Source organism: Cygnus atratus, chromosome 2, assembly GCF_013377495.2.
Source record: "Cygnus atratus isolate AKBS03 ecotype Queensland, Australia chromosome 2, CAtr_DNAZoo_HiC_assembly, whole genome shotgun sequence".
In the NCBI taxonomy this organism is placed as follows: Eukaryota; Metazoa; Chordata; class Aves; order Anseriformes; family Anatidae; genus Cygnus; species Cygnus atratus.
This window is the reverse complement of record NC_066363.1, coordinates 96,455,937-96,482,413: the sequence shown is the minus strand read 5'-3', so window position 1 is coordinate 96,482,413 and position 26,477 is coordinate 96,455,937. Positions and strand designations below refer to the sequence as shown.

Below are 26,477 nucleotides of genomic sequence, written 5' to 3'. Positions count from 1 at the left end.
AGAACAGCAAGGGGCTCGGCTTATTTCAGCATCACCAATGCCTGCTGCTGTTCTGAGGCCAGTTGCTCACAACCTTGCTTTGGGGCCAGTCACCCACAGAGCGCTGGGAACAATTCTTGACTCAGAAATCTGCAGGCTTTTCGTAGAATCACAGATTTGTTTGGGTTGGAAGGGACCTTTAAGACCATCCAGTTCCAACCCCCTGCCATGGGCAGGGACGCCAACCACTAGATCAGTTTGTCTAAAGCCCCATCCAGCCTGGCCTTGAACACTTCCAGGGCTGGGGCATCCACAGCTCCTCTGGGCAACCTGTGCCAGTGCCTCACCACCCTCACAGTGAAGAATTTCCTCCTAACGTCTAATCTAAATCTATCCTCTTAGTTTAAGACCATTCCCCCTTGTCCCATCATTATCCCAAGGCACCCCAATACGAGGGGAAAGGGTCTCCTCTGGGACCAACATGGCTCTTTGACGGCTAGACAATATAACATCTATGTCAAAATGACTGTATAAAAACAATTATTTCTTTAGATAGAGTCTGAGGTAACGAGAAGGTTGCCTGACAGACTTATATTTGCATTTCCCAGCATGACACCAAGTGCATGAGCAGAGGGGTGCATCATGGAGACCCAAGACTGAGTAAGACACAGACTGGGCTGAGCTGAGGAAATCAGAGCTAGAAAAGTCCTTTCTTCTCTGCCTACTGGTTAAAGCTCAGCACTGAGGTGCCGAGTTTTGTCTGAAGACGGATCTGGAAGTTATGTTCCTGAAGAGATCCCAGGAGTGGCTGCCATGCATGTAAATATAATCATCTTTAAGAAGAATAGTAAGGAATCCGCACTGACAAATGCAGTCTGTGACTACTATTAATGCCACTTTTTATCTGTATTAATAAAAGTAATAAGCCCCATTACCACTTATCACTCCTTAGTTGATGCTCTAATAATCTGCCTCCTGCTTGGATTGGTGACTACAAGTCAATAAATACAACAACTGATGTTTCCCCTTAGAAGCACCCTCTCAGTACGTTACGTGGGCTACAATGCATTTATGGTTTTATATCTATAAGTATCAGTTTTCCCTACTGAAAATCAAATGAGAACATAAGAGCAGCTTTATAAGCTCAAAAAAGTTGTCTAGACCAGGATCTTTCAGTGGAGAAAACAGATATTCTTACACTCCTTCCTTTATACAAGGAAGATAGGTAGTGTATTTCCCTCTAATGCTCTCCGTCCCTTTAACCAAAAGAAGCTTTTAAAGAAAGAGCAAAGCAGAAATGGCAACATTATGTTTCTATAACAGATTTCTCTTTCAGAAATAAAGTACAGCTATGACAAGGAAAAAAAACAGTCTTCATTAAATGGCCAAATTACATGTGTTTGGTGTATCCTTACCTGACCAGGTGCTACATCAGTTGGATCAGGGCCGTGATGAAACTCTCTATGCAATTTTCCAGAATGCAAGTCTAGTACAAATTGCTTCAGTTTACCTGGAACTCTGGAACAAATTAAACAAACACCCACATGTTTATTAGAAGTTAAGTCCAAACACAGAAGACAAAGTGTACTGTTTAGAGTAGCCAACTTCTGTTCATCTGGCACACTATGTTCACTTTCAAGGGATTAATAGAGGACAGAAAGCAAATGGTTTGTTAAGGTATCCTACCAGCTTCTTTTTCTTTCCACTGTCTCTCGAGAACACAGCAAGTATTTCATCTTTTCAATAACTCCCACCGCGTCGTACTAGCCAATAACTTCATTGTATACTCACTTCAGCTCCCCACTAACCATAATGTAAGGGAGAACAGCAGGCTCCAAGTGCACAGTTTACAGATACAAATGACAGTTGGGTAGCAGTATTGACAAAACATCTCTGAAAGGTTCTCTACTGCCTGAGTAACTGCATATACACTAGAGATAAGCACTAAGAGGATATCAATTTAAATCTAATCTGAAATCATCTACTGTCACCCACAGCAAACGTGCTAAACTACAGCATCCAATTTTATTTGCGAGATGTCAAAGAGACTAAAAAGCTTAAAAGGAGGAGTTGATCTAATAAGCATCAAAGATGAGATTAAAAAAATCAACACGAGCAGCACACGTGCAATCAAAAGATTGCTTACGGAGCTAAAAGATGGAGACAGGTTTAGTAGGGAGCCCTTCATTAGGCCAATTAGGAAAGTGGGACAAAGTGGGGTGAGGCTGGCTACCAGCTGTATTCCAGATCATTATTCAACTCTACGGACAAAAAGTAGCGTTAAGGTCGAGTCGGAGGGTATCAGCGCAGCAGTGCCGCTAACTGTAAGCGAGCGGTAGCACTTTGAGGGACCTCTTCCCTTCCCAGGCAGGATCAGGAATTAGCGCTGAGGTAGAGAAGGGTGTTCATTTCAGCCCAGCTGTACAAACAGTAGGATCGCTGCTCCTTGGGCTCCTAGGAGCCTACGGGTCAGCCATGCTGCTGACGACATTCCTCTCCAACCTCTTCTCCTCCCCTAATGCAGCAAGGGCATTTGGTGCCTACAGCCCCTTGTAGCTCCCCAGTTCTCTCTGAAAAACTCCAGCTGATTTGTTGAACGGTCCCTGTTATCACTTCCAACCTGCAACAGCAGGCTGAATAGGGCCAAGTGGCCAAGGCAGGAGGAAGACATGCTGCGTGAAGGTCTGATTTGCCTCTGAAGTGGCTGTTCTCCAAATCGCAACTCTCTAAAGAGGACAGCAGCAATACCAGTTGAGGAAATCAAAGTATGGGTATCCAAACCCTACGGGTTGGTGGCAGCAGTGAGATTACAAGAAAGAAAAGTCTGGGAAAAAAAAAAGACCAGAAAAATGTACTAAAATGGCAGAAATCCTCACAGGTGAAGAAGAGTCTTAGCATTAAGATTTTAAATGATCTCCAAGCACTCTTCATTTCCAAACCGTTTGTTACGTACTTCTAAGTACCAGCTCAATCTCCCAGAGCAAGACTGAATAATTATTTATCACCAAGCAACTGTCTCCAATCCTGACATCTCTCTCATCTTCATTTGTATGTAACAACTGGTATACAAACAGGCAAGTAGCTGTCATTATTTTGATAGTGTTTCACAGAAACAGAATGTGTAAAATACATAACGTGAAAGTCGAAATTAAACATCTCTATTACCCCTCTGTAAGAGATAATGATTTATTTTAGGACTGTTTTCAAAGTGACAATGAAAAGAGCGCTTTAAAAATGCAAATCACACTTTTTTTTTTTTTAAAGCATTGACACGTGCAGTGAACATGATCTTCTTCCAAAGAAACAGGAGGAGAAAAATAATCACTATGATTTTCAACATGCATAGCTTTAGATATTTGAAAAGCACTACTGCAGTTAGTATTACAAAAAAAAAAATCGAAGGACTACACTTTTAGCTTGTGGAGAATTATGGGGAAAAGGTGGGTTTGAACTCTCCTTCCAAACATAAACATTTCAGGTAGAAAAATGCCTGCTGGAATGGCAGAATTAGACAAGGTTATGCTGACATTGCATGTTAAATCTGAGCTTTGAATCCTTGGCTTCGACCAAAACAAATTATAATTAAAATACTCTGAGTTTCCAAAAGTAAGAATGGGCAAAGATTGAAGTCTCAAAGCCTAGACCCCTAACCAGGACTTCGAAAGCAGTGTATATGGAGGTATCTCCTTTGAAACAGAAAATGGAATTTAACACAACCTGAAGACAAAAACAGAACGCTTGAAGATTTCTTCAGGTCCCTGAAGATGTGTACACATCTTCACTCTTCAGCAGAACTGGGGAGACTAAACATCTGCTTCCTATGACTGCTTTCAAGGCAGCACAATATGAAAAGACAGGCTGATGTAAAAGAGGAATTATCAAAGCAGTATTTCACTTAAGCACCCCAACGCTTCTCTCTCATGTATTTTATTGAGATAATCTGCCACTGATCAACTGTTTTACACAGTGCACTTTGAAAACTTCAGAAACCCAGGCAATAAGGATTTCTCTGCCAACATTCCAGGCTAGACTAATGCAGGAAGGTTGGGATCGCAGAGCAGGAAAAACCAAACCAACAGGCTTCTTACACAGGGCATTTTACAATAGTCATTGCATAACAGCAGTTAGACATTGTCTGTTATTTTAAAGCTTTTAAAGTTAATTGGTACATCTAGAGCGATGGTAGTAAAAATACCATGCCAGGTTCCAAATACTTAACTATTAAGAAAAACAGCAAAACTTTGAAAGAGCAGCCGCCTTCTAAAAACTTAATGTGAGATTCTCTTCTAACATAAAAGCAATGAACTCCATTTAAACAAACACATCACACCCAGTCATACCAACTTAAGACTCTTACATTGACTTGCGCACAGGCAGCTTTACCTATCCCAGATTTATTCATCTTCCTATTATAACCCTATTTAAAATATAGGCATGTGTTTTCCTTTGTTCTTCTCAACAGAAAAAATAACACGCACAGAGAAGAATACTTACGAGAGGTCACTGAAGTCTGGAAAAACATACATGTGCCTGAAGCTATCAATAGCAATAACCGGACAGTCTGCTGGAGTCTTCTGAATATGGAGGAGGGGGTGCCTGAATTTATCACAGTCAGCATGGAGGAAGTTTATTGTACCTTGAAATTGTGTGCAGAAAAAAATCCATGTTAGAATTTATTTTATTTATCCTGAATCCTACTCTAAGTATTTTCACAAATAGTACAAAGGTGGAGATACTAAATAGATACAACGTGCAAATTTGAAATCAGATTTAAACAACTAGGCACACTAAAATAACAGATTTTCTGAAAGTGTTTTTGGCTACAACACAAGCTGAAGTTTTGTTTTAATGGCCTCTCAAACTGTATGAAATTGGTGAGACATGGACGATTTCTGAAATAGTTCCTTAATAATAAATTGTTTCAACTTTAATCACTTCTAGAGGAATCAATCCTCACCGTCAAGAAGCACATAAAACTAGGCTTCTGTTTGACGTTTGCTTCCATTCTACATTGAGTTCATCTGAAAAAAGTCTGTAGCAATAAAGAGTTGATACAAACCTTTTTCACTTATTAACTGTCGTGCAACCTCCTGTTGGAATTTCTCTAAACTCTCCAAGTCATCCTTCATGTGGAAAAGTATGAGAAAAGGAAGGCCTTCTTCTGTCAGTTCCTGTGCAGAAAACAAAAGACAAGATTCATTTCTTCCACTTCCTAAATACACTGAAGTGATTCCAGCAGTTTTCAAAGTCAGCAAGATCTCTGATTTATAAAGACCAAAAAAAGATATAATTAAGGACATTAACTGCTGACCTTTCATCTAAGACACCCAATTTACACAGGTAACTCTGTTTCTTTCCCCTTTATCATATGTAGCGGTTAAAAGATGCAAGTATTTCATTATTAACATTTTAGAAGTTGGTGATTTCTTAGCCTAACTCAACAAATGGGTATCTTTAACTATCTCCCATCCTTAAGAAAAAAAAAGCAGAAGCTAATGACATGACTGTACCGTTTACAATCAAGCACCACTCTTTTGCCAATGAGCGTGTCCTGACTGGTCAACTGCGTAAAGCATCATTATGAAACTCACATGCTGATACATTACTAAAGGTGAGAAACAAATGAAAATCTTTGTTGGACAGGCAAGCTTTAGTTCCTCGTTAGGAATGCATTCTTGCAGCCCGAGTGCCTTCCAAAGATCTCTCTTCAGGGACAGCTAATTGTATGAATTCCTGAAATATTTTATTCAGGAATTTTCTTTTATTCAAAACCAAAACAAAACATGAACTACACATATTTGCTTGCTTCAGAAGTCATTTTTTTGAGTCGAACGTCAGTTCAATTTACTGGAGACCAACTGAAGAAAGCCATTTACCAAAGGAAATGCCTACGATCTCACTTATCTTTCATTTGCACAACTGGTATACAAGCAAGTGCTGCTTTTTCTTTGTTTCCATTCTGTATCTGAATAAAGTCTATGCTTTTTGAGAAAGACAGCACTTGACAGCACTTCTACCACCAAATACAGTTTCTTCAGATACTTTCAATCTGCAGCAAGTTGGAAGAAACGCTTTCCCTATCAGCACGCAGCCAGTTTCATGGTGGACATGAAATAGCCAGCAGCCTCCTTTCAAGCGAGCCTGCAAATCGAGTCGAAGCTCAGTCTTTTAACAGCAGGTTCCAAAAATCCTCATAACTTCAGTGCTCTTGGCAAAACGGAAACTTCCCAACCCGTCACTAAAACAACCCCTGATCACATTTGCTCACTCATTTTTCATTTAAAATTTATAGTAGAAATTGTTGCATTCATATTGAAGTATTCTGGTACCATAAACGCAGCCTAAGTCACATCACTCCCTAGCTTTACTCTGTAGTATTGTGCAGTATATATTACGAGCCTATTTAACTACTATGCAATTTCAGCAGGCAGAAATCCCTATTTTAGCACGTTTAAATTTGTTTGGGTAACAGCGACACTGAAATTTTTAAACAAAGTTGCCAGGCAAAACATCGGGTTGGAATTGAAAATATTTGCCTAAGTAAACGGGAATTGAAGGTTGCAAGAACAACCAGAAAAGCCAAGACACAATGTGATACAGACTGACAGTGACGAACTTTGGCTTCTAAGGCTCAAAAATCCAATTTCACCATGGGAAAAGTACACTGAAAATCTATCCCACAGGTCTAAACACAACGGCATGTGGTATCTTTTACGTGGCAACTGACTGAGTTGCGAATGAAGATTAATATTTGTTTAACTAAGAACTTTCCAATGTAAGTTGGCGGCGTTGACTAGAAGGTCATACTTAAATTGTTTTGTGCATCCCACCCTATTCCTCCCTCATGCAAATTGAAGTGTTCTGCATGCCCAGAGAAGCAGTGTTACATACTGTGCACGTTCAGGATAAAAATTAAGAACTTGTGTAAACTGAGAACAACGGATTCTTCTGTCATGCGACCGATTCTTTGGTTCAAAACCAACGTGGACAACGTGCTGCAATTCATTACAAACTTAACAGAGTTTCTAGCAGATGCTGTGGCTATATACAAATACTCCCTCTGAGATGCTTTGACCTTTCTAATTGTTTTTTTCCCTGTTTATTTAACAAAAAAGTTATAATACAGATCTGAAAATAGGTGAAAAGAAGAGTAAGTCATGAAAGGAAAAAGAAAAGCACTGAAAGAAAATAAGGATAATTAGAAGAAAAAAATGTTTAAATGCATGCCCCCAAATCCCACTTTATGAATTACAGCTAAAGGCAAAAGCCAAGGAAAAGGACACGTGAACCTAAAAAGATTAAGAAGGTATCGGTCTTAAATACATTGACCAAAAAAAAAAACAACAAAAAAACCACGTTCTTTATTATGATTCACGGAAGTAGCCAGCTCCATAGATGGTTAACACTATTTAACTATTATTAGCCACTTCGGAAGTGGCTAACACAGTAACATTTTTCTACTGCTAACTTTAACATCAAATTTTAAAAGCTAACTGACTATAATTAAATGATGGTTCACAACTATTTTATTCTTTTGAACTGTCATGGACATGCTCACATGGATATTTTCTACCTTGACTAGAAACATTTTTTTCAAGGTTGTATTAAGCAAAAAAACACTTAAATAATATTTCTCTCTGGATTTTAAAACAAATCAGTATCTTGTCATAACACTTGCAATTTACATGAATAATACGGTCTACCCAAGGTGTTACGCACTCATGTCACTCACAGGTACTTACAGACACACATTCTTACACATGTATGCTCTTAGTGTCCAACTGCCCACACTCATCAAGTCTCCAGACACTTTTTATATGACCTATATGCATGACTAGTTGTTTTTTTTTTTAAACACTACCAGACTAAAAAGCTATCACAAATTTGCCTCCAGTGAATTTCAAGTCTAACTAAAAAGCTCCAGAACAGCGAAAAAAATCACACGACAACTATTTTCTGCAAAAAGCAAAGCATGCAGAAGGTTGTTGGGCATGAATGAAAGACCCTGAAAGACACATTTTGATTTTGAGAAGGAAATCCCCAAAGCAGAAAGGTAGAAAAAAATTCTTACCTCCCCATTTTCAAATGTAATTTCTCGAACTAGTGGTACACATTTATCTTGTGTCCATGCATAAATCAAATCAAAATTGGTTAGAGAGCCTAAATATACCATATCTGGGGCATTTTCCTGTTGAAAAGAAAAATACTAGTTGAGAAACAGTAAAAATGACATTCCTACTGACCTGACATAAAGGTGACAATGTCTATACAAATATTAAAAACCAATCTTATGCCCATATTCAACTGCCATGCATGTAACACTTCTATAAACTAAGTTACAGAAATACAAGCAAATAATTGCATGATCACTTATGCAATCAACTCCACTTCCTAAGATAACCTATGGGGAATTAACTTCTGTCAGGTGGAGAAATAACTCCATACCTAAAAATACCCTATTTTGTCCATACTACCCTACTCCTCCATCATGCATTTACATCAGATGTAAACTAAATGCAGATACTAAGCTCCTTCATGCTGGCAGTTATAAAGAATCACCAAAAAAAAAACCCACAACATAAAACAAACACACACAAAGTCCTCTAGGAGTTGAAACTGGTATTTTACATTTGCTTTGCCAAAGATATGAATAAATAATAATTTTCCTTTCCTTTTCCTTTCCTTTGTTCACTAGTAGTTATAACTCAGTGTTCAGTGCTACCAACTTTTAAATGTAATTAAAGTTTTGGTTAACACCAAGTAAAGCACAGTTGTTGTGGTTTGACCCGGCTGGCACCCAGCCGAAACCAGGACAACAGCTTAGTAAGCTGAGGGCATGATTAAGCACACATTGATTCAGAAATGCCATATAAGCCTTGTAACTTAATAAAATGTTTTGGCAGAAAAAGGTTTGAAGTCCCCTTTCCCCTTAGGTCACTGTCTTTTTTTAAAATTTTATTATTACGTAAGCGACATTTTTTTATGTATTTCAGAAAGGAGCATATGTGCAAATATTATGTTTCTAAGAAGTCTTGCAGATCTTTCTCCGTACTGGATTTTTCCTCAAGTTAAACTACGGGAGTTTGTTAACATGCTGTTAATTTCTACTATTTTTTTTTAAACGAAGAAAATAGCTTTTAGCTCCCCAATGAGCTAAACCACATAAGACAGGCAAGTTATAGTCAGAAAATTGCCACCTGCATTGAGAAATGGAAGGTTCACCAAGTGTTGAACTTCAGACTTTTTTTTTTTTTTTTAAAGACATCTATAGGAGAAAAAATATCTATATATACCTATATAGGTATATATGAGATAAATTGACTGCTTTACTACAGAAAAAACAATTTCTGGACACTGAAATAAAAAATGTCAGATATAGGTTTTGCACACTTAATTGGCAACAAATGACATCGAGATATTTTTCACTGGCTCTGAAACACCAGCTCCTATGACCCTATTTCTCACTCTGTTTAGCAATGAAATAAAAGTAAGATTAAAGATGCAGCAACATACTGAATGGTGTGAATATAGTCTCCATTAGTTCATATTCATATATAAAGAAAATTAGCAAAATAAAATACATAGTTACACTTACCCCTGGTGGCTTGTAGATTATATTGTCTCCGCTAAATCTCTCTGCTTTTGAAATAGCCCTACAACAAACCAACCAGTAAGCATGTCTCGGTACAGACAAACAAAATAACTGATACCAAAAATCATATTTTAATTTGCTATCTTCACTACATTTTTCCTTCAAAATGTGAAGAATCAAAGTGCTTGATCTTTAAAGTAAAGTGACTTCACAGATTCTTGGTCAGGCTAGGTGAGAGGGCAGTAATGGAAGCAGCAAGCCAGATCCATAAGATGAGAAGTCTGGAGTAAAGGCATCAAAGTGCAAGTGATGAACGCTTGTAGAATTTTGGATATGAGATCAGCAGAGAACAACGTTAATGAATTAATATGACCTTGTAAATTAAAAAAAAGGTAATAATTAAATACTCTTTCTTAAAAAAGGAAATGAGAGAGAAATGGATTTTTGTTTGTATTTATTCTTCCTGTTCCATTCTTTACATTGGAAATTTACGTCTTATCTACCTTTATAAAGCAGGGCTTTGCTAAACTCTACTGGCACAGCTAATGAGAAGACGGAGAGCAAACAAGCCCACACTACATCTGTTTTGAGGATAAAATGGACAGAGAGCACAAGATGCAGCCTGTGGCTTCCGACCACTATGGTACACGTGTGCCTGGAGAACACATGCAGCTCCTCCTAGATATTCACCTTAGCATTACACCTTAGTGAATTCCCCCCTCACCTCTGGCGTGTTTTGTGGTTCCTTAATCTCAACCAAAACAGAGCATCCCAAAAGCTGCTACCTTGAACCCCAGAATTGATCATCTCTTATTTAAATAGATAGGGACTGCTAGGCATGCAACATCAGAGAGATGCCCTGCCTTCTCTGCCATGCCTTGCTGTGCCATCTTAACTGAAGCTGGCTAAACAGACCCAGCTGGCTGATTATGCCTCCAGAGAATGAGATGAACCATCTATTCCTTCTCCTTCTTGCACAGACTAGGAAAGGAAAGCATGTCAACCTCTGGGAAGGCTGACAACCCCTGTTCCAGCTTCTTCAGTTATAATATCTCTTCTATGGACTCAATATAAACACTGCTGAAGACTGATTAAGAGGGAAGGGAGGAAAAAAAAGAACAAAGGAAAAATCTTAATTTATCTTGCTGCAGGAGGAAGTAAATCTCCCAGAGGTCTGAAAAGAACTGGAGGGCAAAGCAAAAAAAGACATCACAAGGCTTAATTCAAAGTACCTGTGTTTCGTTTACTTTATTTGATCCAGTTATCCTTCTCATAGCATGTACAAAAGATGCCTTGCCTAGTATGTTACACCTATCACTATTTTCGCCAGCTTAGAGATGTGTATTTTAAAATGCATTTTCGTATTCCAGATATGACTGCTCCAAGAACAAAAAATTAGGCTTCTTTGTAATCATCATCATCACTGAGGTGAACCACTTACATCCCAATCAATCCTTCACCAAATAACAAGAAAGTGAAGACATTCAAGCCCCTGCCCAATCACTGCTGATAAACTGGTAATACTTTGTTAGGAAATATGAGCTATAGTCTAGGCCTTTTGTGGACCCTCAAGAGTCCTCTTCTGTGTACTTCCATTTCAGTAGCTGCAACTGTGACTGATTTGTTTCAGACAAGTCAAAGTGGGGACATGAGGAGGAAATACTGAATCCCTAAAGATACTTCTTTTCAAAACAACCCAAATGGAAACACCAGCAGTTTGAGTTTCATCTCTCCTTGAAGCAATAACCTAGAAAGCAAGCCTTTTGGAACCATGTAAACCCCTCACATTTGCTTGCTAAAATTAAAACAGTTCTCAGATATGCCACTTTCTTCACTGAATTATCTACAGTTCATCACAGACCTTTAAGATAAACGTAATTTTTGGCGGCTTGTTTTCTGTTTCTGCATTTGACTTTGTATGCTGCAGCACAACAGCACATAGCCATGTTTTCCACTCCTATGAACATTTCAGATTTGCCCTACTGTAGTTCTACCTTTAAATACTAGCTCCGGTGTCTCTTCGTCAGTGCACCTCCTACCTCCTTCTGCTTACAACTCTTCTCTCACTCATCTTGCTCTGTGGTCCCCACAAACTGTAACAGAGTTGTAAAGATCAGCTGATTTAAGAATAATTATCTAGATGATCCTGAACTAAGCAGCACTAACGCTGGTTAAAAATAAGCTATTACAACTACCTGAGGCCAGAACGATTTTGACATAGCAGGGAACAGTTCTACCTTGACTGAATTATTTTTTTCCTGCCAAACTCATCTGTTTCACTTTTAGCCTACCAGAAGTTTGAACACGATGGCTCACATTACTGTCATATCTGCCATACCACAATACCTGCCAAACTCTTTGTTCATACCAAAGTCAGAAATCCCTCCCAGGGCCTGTTGGGAGGCTGAGTCAGAAGAGTCCGACTGATCAGGGACAGCTCCCAGTGAAACACTTTGCTATTTATAATCTCAATAGAAACCACTTATGCAGACTCCCTTGGAAATCTTTTTGCACGTTATTTTTTGTAGGAAGCTTGAGAGCTGCAGCCACTCAGAGCTGAAAACACTTAGTTTCCAGGACTGCTGTCTGGAAGGCTTCACTTTAACACCCTAACGGCTCCAGGCTAGAAAGGGAACAGAAACAAGGCTGGTGAAGTCAAAAATGACAAGCCTCTTTGCAGGACCTTAAGTAACAAGGGCAGGTTACAAATAACCAAACTCTGATCTGTTCCATTATGCTTGCTTACTGCCTACATACAAAGGAAAAACAAATAAGTAAAAAGCAGCCTCTACTTCAAGAGCGGCATCCAACAATTAAATGCTAACAACTGAGTGCTGGGAGACTACTGCTCATTGTACCAGGCTGACAAATAGCAAACCAAGGACTAACAGATTCAAACAATAGGGGAAAGAACCTTAGAAGTATTGTTACCTTTCTAATTATTCCTTTTTTTTAAAAGGCATTTCTGAAATAAATGATTAAAGTCATTTGAGGGGGTCAAAATAACTCCAAGTTCTATTAGTAACTCAGACTGGCTGCCCTGAGAACCAGAACGGATGCAGTTGTCAGAAAACATGCCTGAGATAATGGCCACTTCTTTGGGATGAGCCCAACATCAGTTGCACAAGATCTGATTATTCTCCCATGGCCAAGACTGTTTACACAGTCATAGGATATCTAATTAGGAAGTGGAATAAGGGAAAGCCACCTGTACTCCTGTATGTTACAAACACTCCCCTCTTTGCCTCCAAGACTTTTACAAAAAAAAGACTTCAAGAGGCATAAGAGACTGACAAAAATTTTTCTTCAGACAGATAAAATTTTCTACCTTGATCCAGTTGCTTCGCTATTCTTCATTCGCTACATTCAATTCAAAAAACCCTTAGGGCAACTGTATGTGGTATAAAAGCTAGTATAATCCATACAAATTCCTGATCTTGCAACTGCGGGTAGATTGCAAACCACTGCATTCACATTAATGCCCAATCACTTTAAATTGGTTGCTGCTGGCACATTAAACACTGCAGAAAGAGTCTATAATTGCATTTTATTATGCTACTTAAAAAGAAAATCACTCACTCCCAATTTATTCTGCTTTCCCCAGTGAATATCTTTTAATATTTTTAAACATTGGTGTAAATCTGTATAACAAGGAGAAATTTGAATTTCTTAAGGTTGTTCCAGGCTAACACCACGCAGCTCATCAGTACAATTGCCTTTCTAAACTGTTAACATGTGCAGAGACATAAAACTTGCACGACACAGACCCAGACACAGAAATCGGGCATTTTTTCCCCAAACTTAAGAGGAAACAAGCAAGAAACTCCTGAATTACTCTTTACAAGGAAAAAAAAAGGAAAAAAACTACAAAAAGAAAAAAGACTATGAAAACAGTAACATTGTAAAGAAAAAAAAAGATTGTAAAAAAGAATCAGTCAGTAAAGCCACAAAACTGATAAAGTTTCTGCCAAAAACTTTCCCAACTCTTCCTTACTTATTCCCCTGCAAGGAAGCAGGAGTTTTGCGACACAACTGCCCAGCAACCTCCCCTAAAACCTTCCCAGTTACATTTAAAATGATTGAGAAAGAGCAACAAAAAAGGAAGAGGAGGTAAATCAGTTAGATTTCACAACAAGCATTAGGATTAGAGTTTTCTTCCTCCTTCTCCTACACTTTTCTCAGTGTATTTATCTGAGGATGCCTAGTCTCTTCAGTTATACCACACTGAAATTATTAAAAGAAGTCCATTTAATTAAGCCACATACAGTTCATTAACATAATTTCAGTAATGAAGTCATGCAATCGAAGCATTTAAAAAAACTTACCCAAAGGCAGACAGGAATACACAATCATCATGCAAAATATTCGCTACTCTTTCAAAAGTTCTGTAATTGTCAGAGTCCTTTTGCTCGAAGTATCCAATGATATTTCTTCTACTGCGCTGTAAAAGCAAAGGTTAATTTGAGATAACTTCTAATGTATGAGAAACTATCAATACTCCCTAATGACATTAAATACAGAAATGCTGTTCATTCAATAGTCAACCGTATAAAACATTTCCTCTTGCAGTCAGATGGTGTGTATTAATACAAAGACTAATATTTTAATATTCAGAAGCCTTACTATGAATATTTTTCCAGTGAGAAACATTCAAAGTATCACCTTGTCAAATACAAAATACAATTCCTTTCAAGTGATTAAAAGTAAAATAAGTAATTTGGTAGTGGTGTTACTGTAACAAAACTAATGCAGTTGGAAGAGTTATTATATTGGAATAATTCCTAATACTGGAAGTAATTTTTTTTTTTTTTTAATGCTCGTTCAAAAAGTCACTCACAATATTTCTGAATGGAAAATCCCCACAGTATTAAACATGTACTTCAAGTACATCATCTTTCCCTTGTTCAACAGAAAACAAAACACAAACATATTTAGGAGGAAGAAAATCAAAATACTTACATCAGCAGTATTAATTTCTTCCAAATCCTGGACCTCCCGAATAGGATTGCTCTTCTGCTGCCTGATATAGTCTGCTATTGCTGTCACAGACCTCTGGCCCCTGTATTCTCTCTTCATCATCATTCCATTCCGGAAGAGCTTCAGTGTTGGGTATTTGCTTATCCTGTATCTCTGAGCTATATCCGCTAAAAAAGAAATTAAGAAAAAAAAAAAACAACCCTGAGCACAGTATCTTATATATTTATTTATACACACGCATAGAAGTGGAATCTCTGAGCCAGTAGCCCACCTCTTTAAAGAGCAAACTAAAAAAAGTCACTGTAGGGGAGAGAATGGATAGCAGCTACAGTATGTACCGACCTTCATAAAAAAAATCATGACCAAAATTTAGGTAACTAAAGACTCTGCTAAACTATATTCACATAGTACAGTTCTTGTGAACAACTACAAAAAAGCAGTTTAAATTTAAGACTATGACAGTATAACAGGAAAATGAGAATCTTAAAAGCTCCCAAAAATCTGAGTCAATCCACACAGGAACATTTTAATAAAACAAACCAGGCCATCTTTTTTTTAAACTTACTATGATTTTTATCTCACAGTGCTGGAAATGTAATTGTCACCTCTTCTGTTCTAGAGAATGTGAACGCTGTGCAAAATATTTCTTTTGGCTTAGAAGTCCAGAAGACAGCTGTGACAAATTCTGAGCTGTTCAGGTTTTGAAGATTTCAGCTTTCATCATTAAGAACATCTGTATACAAGTAGTGTGGGCATTCCCTTAAAGACTGTTCTTCATTCGCATCTGTCCAAGGAGCCCAACTTTATTTTAGACCTGGACTGCCTTCATGAAGCATAGTGCTTCATTCAACGATGCAATATATGTTTGTGTTAGTCTAACATAAAAGCACTATTTTCACCCCTAGTTAAATAGCTGATCTGTTATATATGTTGTTTAATTACAAATTTAAAAGAGTAATAACAAACAAAGGTTTTTTAACGATACAGAACAATTAGAAGAGGAGCAAAGAAAGCTGAGCAGAAGTAATGAAGCCCACTTTCCTATGTCCCATATCTTCAATCACTACTAATATAATCAGTTCTTCACTACACCTCAGAATATTTCAAGTGTCCCTTTGTCCCTCAATTAATTTGATTAATAATTGGGACACAAAGTTGCAACAGGCATTGGAGGTAGTTCCTAGCTATGCACTGACAAGGAAAATATAACCAGTAAGTGGTTAAAGGCATGACAAACAGAATCCATCACTCTTTTTACCACAACCTTTTGTACAGTGCAGAAGCTATTCTTGTACCTCTCCAACATCCAGCAACCACTTTAAACAAAGTTCGTAAGTACTTAATAGCTCTGAATGTTTTTCCCTCCTTCAGATGTGGTCGAAATTCAGCAAAAGCTTCAAGAAGTTTTATAAGGAGCAAATGGAGAAACAATGTCATTGTATAAGCTTTGGATTCTTAGGAAAACAGGGCTAAAAACAAATAATAGAGACAAATCATGCAATGCCAAGTAGATTTCCACATCCACTTTCCTTCCGTTTTTTTATTTGGTTTAATTACTTCCTTCTGTTTTCTCCTCCCCAGAAACGTATCTGAAAACAAAATACCTCAGTACCTGTGTGAAAACTGGGTGTCCTCTATTAAAACAGCAGGATGGGATACAGTTTACCTAAGCATCAATCTTGTTTGTACCTAAAAGCCAACTGAATCTCAAGGTACGATCACTCAGACCATTTTCCAGAGTTGCCTTATCCTCAGAGGTGACTAATTCTAGTCAGCCACTCCTCTTCCGCTTTCCTTTCTGCTTTTTTCTCTCTCAAGGAAAGAGAAAGTGAACTTTAATGGACCTATTTATCCTTCGGAGACACAAGTTTTTTTCAGTCAGCAGAAGAGAGGAAGATATTGAAACCGCGGGCTGAATGCACATCTCACTACCTTCCCCAGGATCACAGACCAGCCGAGCTGAAGGGACCTCTGGAGGCCACCAGGCCCAACGCCCCTGCCCAAGCAGGGACACCTTCCTACAGCAGGCTGCCCAAGAGGCTTTGGAAGATCTCCAAGGTGGGAGACTCCACAACCTCTCTGAGCAACCCGCACCTGTGCTCTGTCACCTGTACAGTGAACGAGTGCTTCATGACGTTCAGATGGAACCTCTTATGTTCCAGTTTGTGCCCTTTGTGCTTCTTATCTTTTCACGAACTCCTTCAAAGTCCAAGTGTACATCCCAAGTGACCTGGATTGGCCCCACAGTAGTAAGGCAAGTAAATGAGGGTCAGGCTGGATTCTGACCAGCAGCGTATCTGGAACAGTACTGAAAAATGTGAAAATTAACCCTGACAAGAACGTCATTTCTTCTTGATTACATATTTACCACGAAGCAGATTTGCTATCTTACTCCTACTCTTTTTCTTTTTTAAAGAAATGAGACAGAAGTCCTTTGTAAACTATTATATAAAGGCAGTTGTCACAAGCAATGCACTGAAAATGGGGAGCTAGCTATCTCTTAGCTGCAAAACAAAATTAAAATCCCATGCAACTTCTGTCCTCCAGAACATAAAGCTCTCCATCTCATTTCGACGACTTAGAGAACAAAAAACATTCAGTGAGAACACTCAGTGAAACCATCAGCAGCTTTAATTGCTGTGAAAAAGTTATCACTTGCAGCTTGAGTTACTGAAAACAATCTTTGTACCAGTCTGAGAACTTAAGATTTGCATGGCCGGGATGATAACCACACTTACTCCACCAAAACATTCTTGAATATGCCTCCAACCAGTAAGCTTAGGAGCCTCACTAAGCTCCATTCCTAACGTGCCTCACTATAAAAAAGACAAAATTGATAGGTTGAATTGTGGTATGAGAAAGGATTTGACCTGTTTCTTAAATACCCTGTTAGATTTTTTTAATGCACTGATTAAAGTTAAGGCAAAGACATTTTATCTCCTTAATTCAGAGTACTTTTATTTCAAATTAATATTAGTTTCTCAAAGAAAGACAAAGTACCTACCAACATATTCACTATTAAGTAGCAGATCAATACTTTTTCTTCCTTCCAAATGCTGCTACTTTCTAGTTGAAGTATGTAAGAGCTGCCTGCAAGAAGGATCACTTTGTATTTACTCACCAGAAGAAAAAGTACACCAGCAAACCGGGCATTTGCTGCCTTTCTCCCTTCTTGATAGAAAGACCTTTGGCCTGACTGTCTGGCAGCTTATCAAAATTTGACCAGGGTCTGATGAAAGACAAGGAGCCCTACATATCAAGGTTTACCCCCCACCCCCGGGCCTCTCAGAAAGACATTGAGATTAAAGACTGTTACTACACTACAAACCTCCACAGCAAGACAACAACAAAATTACCCTTTTTTTCCTCACAACATGTACTTTTTCTTCGAAGTATTTCCATAGTTATATGAGGATGCATGTGTTGCAGAGAGTATGTCTTAAGAGATCTTGAACATTACCCGGGACTAAGATTGCAGTCTCTAAAGCTGTGAATCTTCATCAAGCATGGACATTGTATAAAAAAATAATGGTAATAAAATTCCCACTGCCAAGAGTGAATTCAAACATTATTTCATAAGTCAGAGCTTGCATGCTCTTTATAAATTACATTGAGATCCCATGAATACTGGTATTTGAACTAACACAGAGAGATGACAGTCCTACACAAGGAAGTATTTGAAAACCATCCTCTTACAAAATATAAAATGCAAGTGCATGAAAAATTGTTTGAATTCATTCAAAAGTCAAACAGAGTAAATCTTAAATGTTTCATTAAACCCTGGCATTTGATACAGGTAGAGTTAGCACAAGCAGAGCAACTACATTATATTCCTTTTAAAATTGGAAATACATAATGCAAATACATGGAATATTGTTTGAATTCATTCATAGATCACATTAGTTATAGTAAATCCTAAATTAATTTTTTAAAATATTTCCAGCCATTCTCACTGACCATTTTCTGATGAACAAAGTTATTTGAAACAGATGAGGCTAATCTACCTAAAGAAAGAAAAAGTCTCCCAGCTACAACATCATATTTTCTTTAAATGGTTCAAACCTTGAGTTCATATTTTGCCCAATTACTCATCAAATCACAGGCCTACTACCTATGCCACCAGAATGGTTTCACACTAGTTACAAGAGGAAGCTACTGACATACTTGACCTTTTTCTCATCTTCTATGAATCAGAAGCTTAAAGCAGAGCTCAAACAACTGCTGAATTCAAGTGACTCTCTCCTCCCTGTTTCACATGTGTACATGTTGGCGTGAAACCATTCCTAAACCGCCCACACCTTCTCCCATTTATTCAGTATGCTCCAACATGAACGTCTTCATGGTTGCTTATTTCTCTTCACAAATGCACTGTATCGATAGTTATCCTGAGCTACGGAAGAGAAGACTGCCTCTTACAACAGGGATTAGTATCTTCTGTTGTTGTTTTGGGGAAAAATTAGCAAAAAAATACCTTTACATGAAACCTGAAATTTAGACTTATGTTCCCTAAGTCTCCAAACTGTCTTCTGAGCAAGCTTAGCCAAGAAAACATTCTTTATGAGCTATCTTTTCTGATCCTTATTTTTAGCTTATGTATTGCGTGGTCAGCCACTTCTCTTGCTGAGCACCGTGTATTCCTCTACTGAAAGGAATGATGAAATCCGTGGGGGGGGCACGTCGGACTGTTCACAAAGCACTTTACACTTCAACTAAGCTACACCTTCAAGCAAACATGCAGCCTATAACGTGACTCGGATGGCTTCAGACTTCATTGCCCTAGGTTAGCACCACAACATACCATCCCGAGAGTTCACCCAGTACATAACACATCACCGAGAATCCAAAGTCCACTGTCACTCAATTAAAATTAAGTATACAACGAAGAATATGCTGAAACACTGCATCAGGACGTGCTATTGAAGTAGACTCCCACCCACAAGGTAGTTAGTGAGGTTCTTCCCACTGAAAGATCAGCAACATTTACAACTATCTGGGTATGACCCCACCATTAGCTTAGTCCACTATTTCAGTCTTCCAGGGTCGTAATTCATACTACCTCCAAGAAAGAATTATTTTAAGCCTACAGACTGTCTTACAGAGAATTTTTTCCTTTCAAGAACCACATCCACTAGGATTTGAAAAACACTCACAGTTTTCCTAAACATCCACCCCATAATATAAGGCACCACCCAAAGCAATTCACATGCAGAACAGAGGACTAGGATCAACTGAAAAGTTATCTGGAAGAAAATCAGTTACAAAACTCAAAACCAATACCAGTAATTTCTGAAAATACACGTAGTGTCTCTTTTTTGTAATGAGGTTCTGCATGTTGTCTGAAGAACTAGAACAAACCCAACTACTGCATTTCTTAATTTTTAGATGACTGTTACAGGAGTTGTGTAGGGTGCATCCCTTCTTTGCCTCAAAAGCTGTATCAATATTGGCACAAACCAGTATGCTAGCTTGACTTTGCTGCATCTTACACTGATCTCTTTCTGTGTCAGACCACCTTAGCTCTTCCTCACCCCTTGTACAATACCTTCTGTCTTAAAGGCAGCAAGCTCTTTCAGCTATATATTGGAAGCAGAGACTACTACTAAATGAGTATTCTTCTTGCTCACTTGAGATCAATCACATCTCTTGAAGTCCTTCGGGCTACTTTGTCAGGGCATACTGCAGAAGAGACTGAAATCTGTCTTTGGCTGGTATCGTGCAGCAGGCAGGCTATGACTTGGTTGCCATCACGGAAACGTGGTGGGACCACTCTCATGACTGGAGTGCTGCAATGTCTGGCTATAGGCTCTTCAGAAGGGACAGGCAGCACAGAAGGGGTGGTGGTGTGGCTCTCTATATTAGAGAGTGTTTTGATGTTGAGGAACTTGAGGCTGGGAATGATAAGGTTGAGTCTCTATGGGTTAGGATCAGAGGGAAGGCCAACAAGGCAAGCATCATGGTGGGGGTCTGTTATAGACCGCCGAACCAGGATGAGGAGACAGATGAGGAGTTCTACAGGCAGCTGGCAGAAGCCGCGAAATCGTCAGCGCTTGTTCTCGTGGGCGACTTCAACTTCCCAGACATATCCTGGAAGTACAACACAGCCCAGAGAAAGCAGTCTAAGAGGTTTCTGGAGAGCGTGGAAGATAGCTTCCTGACGCAGCTGGTTAGTGAGCCTACCAGGGGAGGTGCCCCGCTAGACCTTCTGTTCACAAACAGTGACGGACTGGTGGGAGATGTGGTGGTCGGGAGCTGTCTTGGGCAGAGTGACCACGAAATGGTTCAGTTCTCTATTCTTGGCGAAGTCAGGAAGGGGACCAGTAAAACCGCTGTCCTGGACTTCCGGAGGGCTGACTTTGAGCTGTTCAGGACACTGGTTGGCAGAGTCCCTTGGGAGGAGGTTCTGAAGGGCAGAGGAGTCCAGGAAGGCTGGGCACTCTTCAAGAAGGAAATCTTAATGGCTCAAGAGCGGTCTGTCCCCATGTGCCCAAAGACGAGCCGGCGCGGAACTAGACCGGCCTGGCTGAACAGAGAGTTAACGTGGCTCGAGCTTAGGAGAAAAAGGAGGGTTTATAATCTTCGGAAAAGAGGGCGGGCTACTCAGGAGGACTATAAGGATGTTGCGAGGCTGTGCAGGGACAAAATTAGAAAGGCCAAAGCTCATCTGGAGCTCAATCTGGCTACTGCCGTTAAAGATAACAAAAAACGTTTTTACAAATACATCAACACAAAAAGGAGGACTAAGGAGAATCTCCATCCTTTACTGGATGCGAGGGGAAACTTAGTTACAAAAGATGAGGAAAAGGCTGAGGTACTCAATGCCTTCTTTGCCTCAGTCTTTAGCGGCAAGACCAGTTGTTCTCTGGATACCCGGTACCCTGAGCTGGTGGAAGGGGATGGGGAGCAGGATGTGGCCCTCACTATCCACGAGGAAATGGCTGGCGACCTGTTACAGCACTTGGATGTACGCAAGTCGATGGGGCCGGATGGGATCCACCCGAGGGTACTGAGCGAACTGGCGGAGGAGCTGGCCAAGCTGCTTTCCATCATTTATTGGCAGTCCTGGCTATCAGGAGAGGTCCCAGTCGACTGGCAGCTAGCAAATGTGACGCCCATCTACAAGAAGGGCCGGAGGGTAGACCTGGGGAACTATAGGCCTGTCAGTTTGACATCAGTGCCAGGGAAGCTCATGGAGCAGATTATCTTGAATGTCATCACGCGGCACTTGCAGGGCAAGCAGGCGATCAGGCCCAGTCAGCATGGGTTTATGAAAGGTAGGTCCTGCTTGACGAACCTGATCTCCTTCTATGACCAAGTGACGCGCTTGGTGGATGAGGGGAAGGCTGTGGATGTGGTCTACCTTGACTTCAGTAAGGCTTTTGACACCGTTCCCCACAACATTCTCCTCAAGAAACTGGCTGCTCGGGGCTTGGACTGGCGTACGCTTCGCTGGGTTAGAAACTGGCTGGATGGCCGGGCCCAGAGAGTTGTGGTGAATGGAGCCAAATCCAGTTGGAGGCCGGTTACTAGTGGAGTCCCCCAGGACTCAGTGCTGGGGCCGGTCCTCTTTAATATCTTTATCGATGACCTGGACGAGGGGATCGAGTGCACCCTCAGTAAGTTTGCAGATGACACCAAGTTAGGTGCGTGTGTCGATCTGCTCGAGGGCAGGAAGGCTCTGCAGGAGGATCTGGATAGGCTGGACCGATGGGCTGAGGTCAACTGTATGAAGTTCAACAAGGCCAAGTGCCGGGTCCTGCACCTGGGGCGCAACAACCCCAAGCAGCGCTACAGGCTGGGAGATGAGTGGTTGGAAAGCTGCCTGGCAGAGAAGGACCTGGGAGTACTGGTTGATAGTCAGCTGAATATGAGCCAGCAGTGTGCTCAGGTGGCCAAGAAGGCCAACAGCATCCTGGCTTGCATAAGAAGCAGTGTGGCCAGCAGGTCTAGGGAGGTGATTGTCCCCCTGTACTCGGCTCTGGTGAGGCCGCACCTTCAGTACTGTGTTCAGTTTTGGGCCCCTCGCTACAGGAAGGACATGGAGGTGCTCGAGAGAGTCCAGAGAAGGGCGACCAAGCTGGTGAGGGGTCTGGAGAACAAGTCTTACGAGGAGCGGCTGAGGGAGCTGGGGTTGTTTAGCCTGGAGAAGAGGAGGCTCAGGGGAGACCTCATCGCTCTCTATTATGGGTACCTTAAAGGAGGCTGTAGAGAGGTGGGGGTTGGTCTATTCTCCCATGTGCCTGGTGACAGGACGAGGGGGAATGGGCTAAAGTTGCGCCAGGGGAGGTTTAGGTTGGATATTAGGAAGAACTTCTTTACTGAAAGGGTTGTTAGGCATTGGAATGGGCTGCCCAGGGAAGTGGTTGAGTCGCCATCCCTGGAGGTCTTTAAAAGACGTTTAGATGTAGCCCTTAGTGATATGGTTTAGTGGAGGTCTTGTTAGTGTTAGGACAGAGGTTGGACTAGATGATCTTGGAGGTCTCTTCCAACCTAGACGATTCTGTGATTCTGTGATTTTAACTTAGGGTATTTGTTATTTCTCAAGCTCTTCCCCCTTTGTTCTAGTTCACTTAAAACAGCCTTTCTGCCTGCTACTCTTGCACAGATGTGGCACTACATTTACCTTAATGCTGTGTTATGAAACACTTAGTAATTCTCTCCTGCCAAATTACTTCTCTCATGACACCTGCACATACTCACAAGACCTGGGAATATCCATATAAAGCAGAGTTAGAAAATACCTTGAGAGACCATCTAAACCGGGCATCTTATGCTAATGACTGCAATACTGGTGACTTGCAGGTTGGCCCGAAACAGGTACAAGAAAAACAATCGATGATCTACATCAAACTCAGCCAGTAAGAAGCTGGGAAACAGCAAATCTAGACCACCTTCTGCTGTAAAGGAGCATTCACAACAGCCTTGCCTTCTCTTAGCGGGGCCTCATCAGTAGGTATCCCATAACCTTTTCCCACAGTCTAACAAAATGGCTCTCCTGAGGAGAGCCATCAACAACCTCTCAACCTCTTTTCTTTTACCTAAAGATAACTTTCAGACTGATTATTTTTTCCCCAGCTGAAATGGCAGGAACACGACAAAATACTTACGCTTGTTTACAGTTTCATATAATTTCATTTACAAACCCCCCAAACTCATGACACTAAGTTATTTTGCTTAACCGCACAGCAGTATGCAGTCTAAATAATTTTTAGGACATTAGCACACACTACAGGAACAGCTAGACCCAAAGAGATCAGCAGTTCATTAACATACTTCAAAAGAATAGGAGTTCCCAGAAAAGTCTGTCTAGCAAAGCACCTCAACATCCCACTTGCGAGTTTTATTTCAAAGCACAAAGACTGATTCAAACCAGCTATTATTTTTGTTTTTATTTTTTTAAGCCAGAAACCTTTGTGTAAAAGAAAATAATAGTACAGTAGGTGTTAAACCCCCATATATATTTGAGTTTATAAGAATCCTGTCCCAGAAATCTTAATTTTGAATTCATAGAAACTGTTCATAATACAAACTTTCCTCCAGAAACGTGAGTTCTTCTGTATTGCAATATTCACTTATTTACAAGAAAACAAAAATATAGTAAATCCATAGTACTAAGTAGGTTTCTAACTTTGCTGCTTCATTGTGTTAACAAAAAAACCCACACCACTCAGAAATAAACAAAAACAACAAAATAAAACCTTCCTAATAATGTATATGCAGAAAGATTTATAATTTTATAGGGAAGGTCACTTTAACTAAGTATTACATTATAAAAAAATGTGCACCTCTATTCCAAGTATTATTAAATTGAACAGAAAAAAAAACAAAGATTTGAACATCAAACAATGAAGAGAAGCTTAGGTATTTATGAGCTATAAAAGGTTAAAGTCTTGGAAACAAACAAGAGCACTTGCCTCAACAGATTTACCTTTAATGTATGTTTCACACCAGTGTAATGAGCAAAATGTGTACATTAATGATTTAACGCACACATTTCAGTTATAATTATCTTGCATGATATTGATAAAGCGGTGTAAACCATAACACATACAGAGGCTTAATAGACTGTTAATATTTAGAATTTGTATTTCATCACATTGGGGCCTAACTATCACTTCCCAGAAAAACATCTTTATATTGGTTATAAGAGCAGACAGAATGATGGTTTTGTCATTAAGCATCAAACATTTGGCAGTGCATCAATAATTCTCTTTAATTTGCTTTGCCCTCAGAAGCCGGTGTGAGCTGTTGGGACCTGCAGAGTGCTTCAATAATAGTGCATTAAATGGAAAGTATCTATGCCTAGCTGACCATTTGAAAGCTATTTTTGAGTGGCCTGACATCAGCTATTTGGGTTCCCTGCCGAGTCTTGGTTTCAAGAAACAGACTATTTGTAATGCAAATAATCTGCCATCTCTCACACATCATCTTCATAGTGAACTGCTAACTGTATGAAATCTGCAGGCACAAAACCTCCAAAAGTGTTGGCATATACCTTTTAGTGTTGCTAAAATATATAGACACATCCAAAAACATAAAGCTAAAACAGGAAAAAAGTATGTAAACTACTACAGAAGGGCCCAAGCCAGTTTTTATAGTAACATCCACCCTTCTTACAAAAAAAAAAAAAAGCAATCACTTATTACATACATTAAAATTATAAAGTTAAAATACTTATACATTAGAATACACCCAATAAACGTGTGCCATGAAATGTACCATTGCTTACTACCCAGCAAATAAACACTGGAAACTAGGAATGACACATAGGCCTTTGCTATTTTAATTCAGAAAGGCAATGCTACTTAGCAAAAGAGACTCGGTCTGTCGTGATAGGATTTCATTTTAATTTGCACATTTTACAGTTCGTGCAACGAAAGATGCGTTCATCTACTTGTTAAATGAAGGACAAAAAATACTAAACACAGAGAACTCACAGTATTCCAGTAACAAAAAGGAGGACCACAACGCTCGGCTGTCTCATACCACTTAGCCCTCTGCACCGACCCCCAGGGGAAGGAAAACAATCTCTGCTGTAGCATCTCCTCCTCTATCCAGGCCTTAGCTCTCCAACAGGCTCTGATCAGCTCAATTCAATGACCATATGAGAAGATTAAGTAACAAGCCCCTAAAGGGTTTCAAATACTTGGGGAAAAAGCAGCTTTCTGAGGCACATAACTGCCAAGGCAAGAACATCTCATGGTTAAATCCAGCAGCTCAAAGACTGTTTCTGAGTTCCGAAATAACTAAAGCTACAGGAAACAAAGTAAAGAGTTTGATGTAAATCTTAAGAATAAACCTCAACAACACAGGCTGATTTTACTACAGTCTTCTGGGAGAATTTTATTAAAAATTTCAGTTGATATCTTATCAATATCATTGACTCTATGAAAAGATGAGCTAACCAGACTGTTAAACACATTAAACACAGGACATTAAGGGCAAGAAAATAAATTAAAAAGAAAAAAAGAGTGAACCAAACATCAAACTGTCATTAATCCCCTCTCCTTCCCCAAGCCAAGTCAGTTTATTTTCTGATAAAAAATTCACTGATGAAAGTGATTGGATATATACAGAAGAATATGCAGAAGCAATTTCAAGTATGTGAGAGTAACTCACTTAATAAGCTGATATAAAAATACATATGCTACAACTGCATTTAGTTTCTACAACTGCAGTGTTAAAAGACCAGGGGTAATTCACTTATTCTGAGATGTACTGCAGGAGCTACACAAAGACAAAACTCAATAGAAAAGTTTCAGCAAAGACTGCATGTTAGACTTTGCCTTTAATATACTACTCCAAAAAAAATTCATTGCCTTACTTGGAAATTGACTTTAAGGGAGGGAAAGCTTGAATACTTAATGCTATGCTTTTGGAATCAGAAGAGAGCAACATTGTGTGTGAAAGAGAAAGAAGCTGACAACATGGT

General features: G+C 39.6%; 2 protein-coding genes across 2 annotated transcripts in view; one reads left to right on the top strand and one right to left on the bottom strand.

Annotated features, from left to right (window-relative positions):
- Positions 1 to 712, top strand: part of STX17 (syntaxin 17) — a 37,985-nt gene extending 37,273 nt beyond the window's left edge. The window contains exon 8 of the mRNA XM_035550617.2: positions 588 to 712. Coding sequence (XP_035406510.1) covers positions 588 to 665 — 78 coding nt within the window. The 3' untranslated portion in view covers positions 666 to 712. The remainder of the gene's footprint in view (positions 1 to 587) is intronic.
- The window catches only part of ERP44 (endoplasmic reticulum protein 44), a 55,424-nt gene that overhangs the window by 1,681 nt on the left and 27,266 nt on the right, over positions 1 to 26,477 (bottom strand). The window contains exons 5-11 of the mRNA XM_035550609.2: positions 14,531 to 14,715; positions 13,897 to 14,012; positions 9,575 to 9,632; positions 8,051 to 8,167; positions 5,039 to 5,150; positions 4,474 to 4,615; positions 1,395 to 1,497 (exon numbers count right to left, since the gene is read on the bottom strand). Coding sequence (XP_035406502.1) covers positions 1,395 to 1,497; positions 4,474 to 4,615; positions 5,039 to 5,150; positions 8,051 to 8,167; positions 9,575 to 9,632; positions 13,897 to 14,012; positions 14,531 to 14,715 — 833 coding nt within the window. The remainder of the gene's footprint in view (positions 1 to 1,394; positions 1,498 to 4,473; positions 4,616 to 5,038; positions 5,151 to 8,050; positions 8,168 to 9,574; positions 9,633 to 13,896; positions 14,013 to 14,530; positions 14,716 to 26,477) is intronic.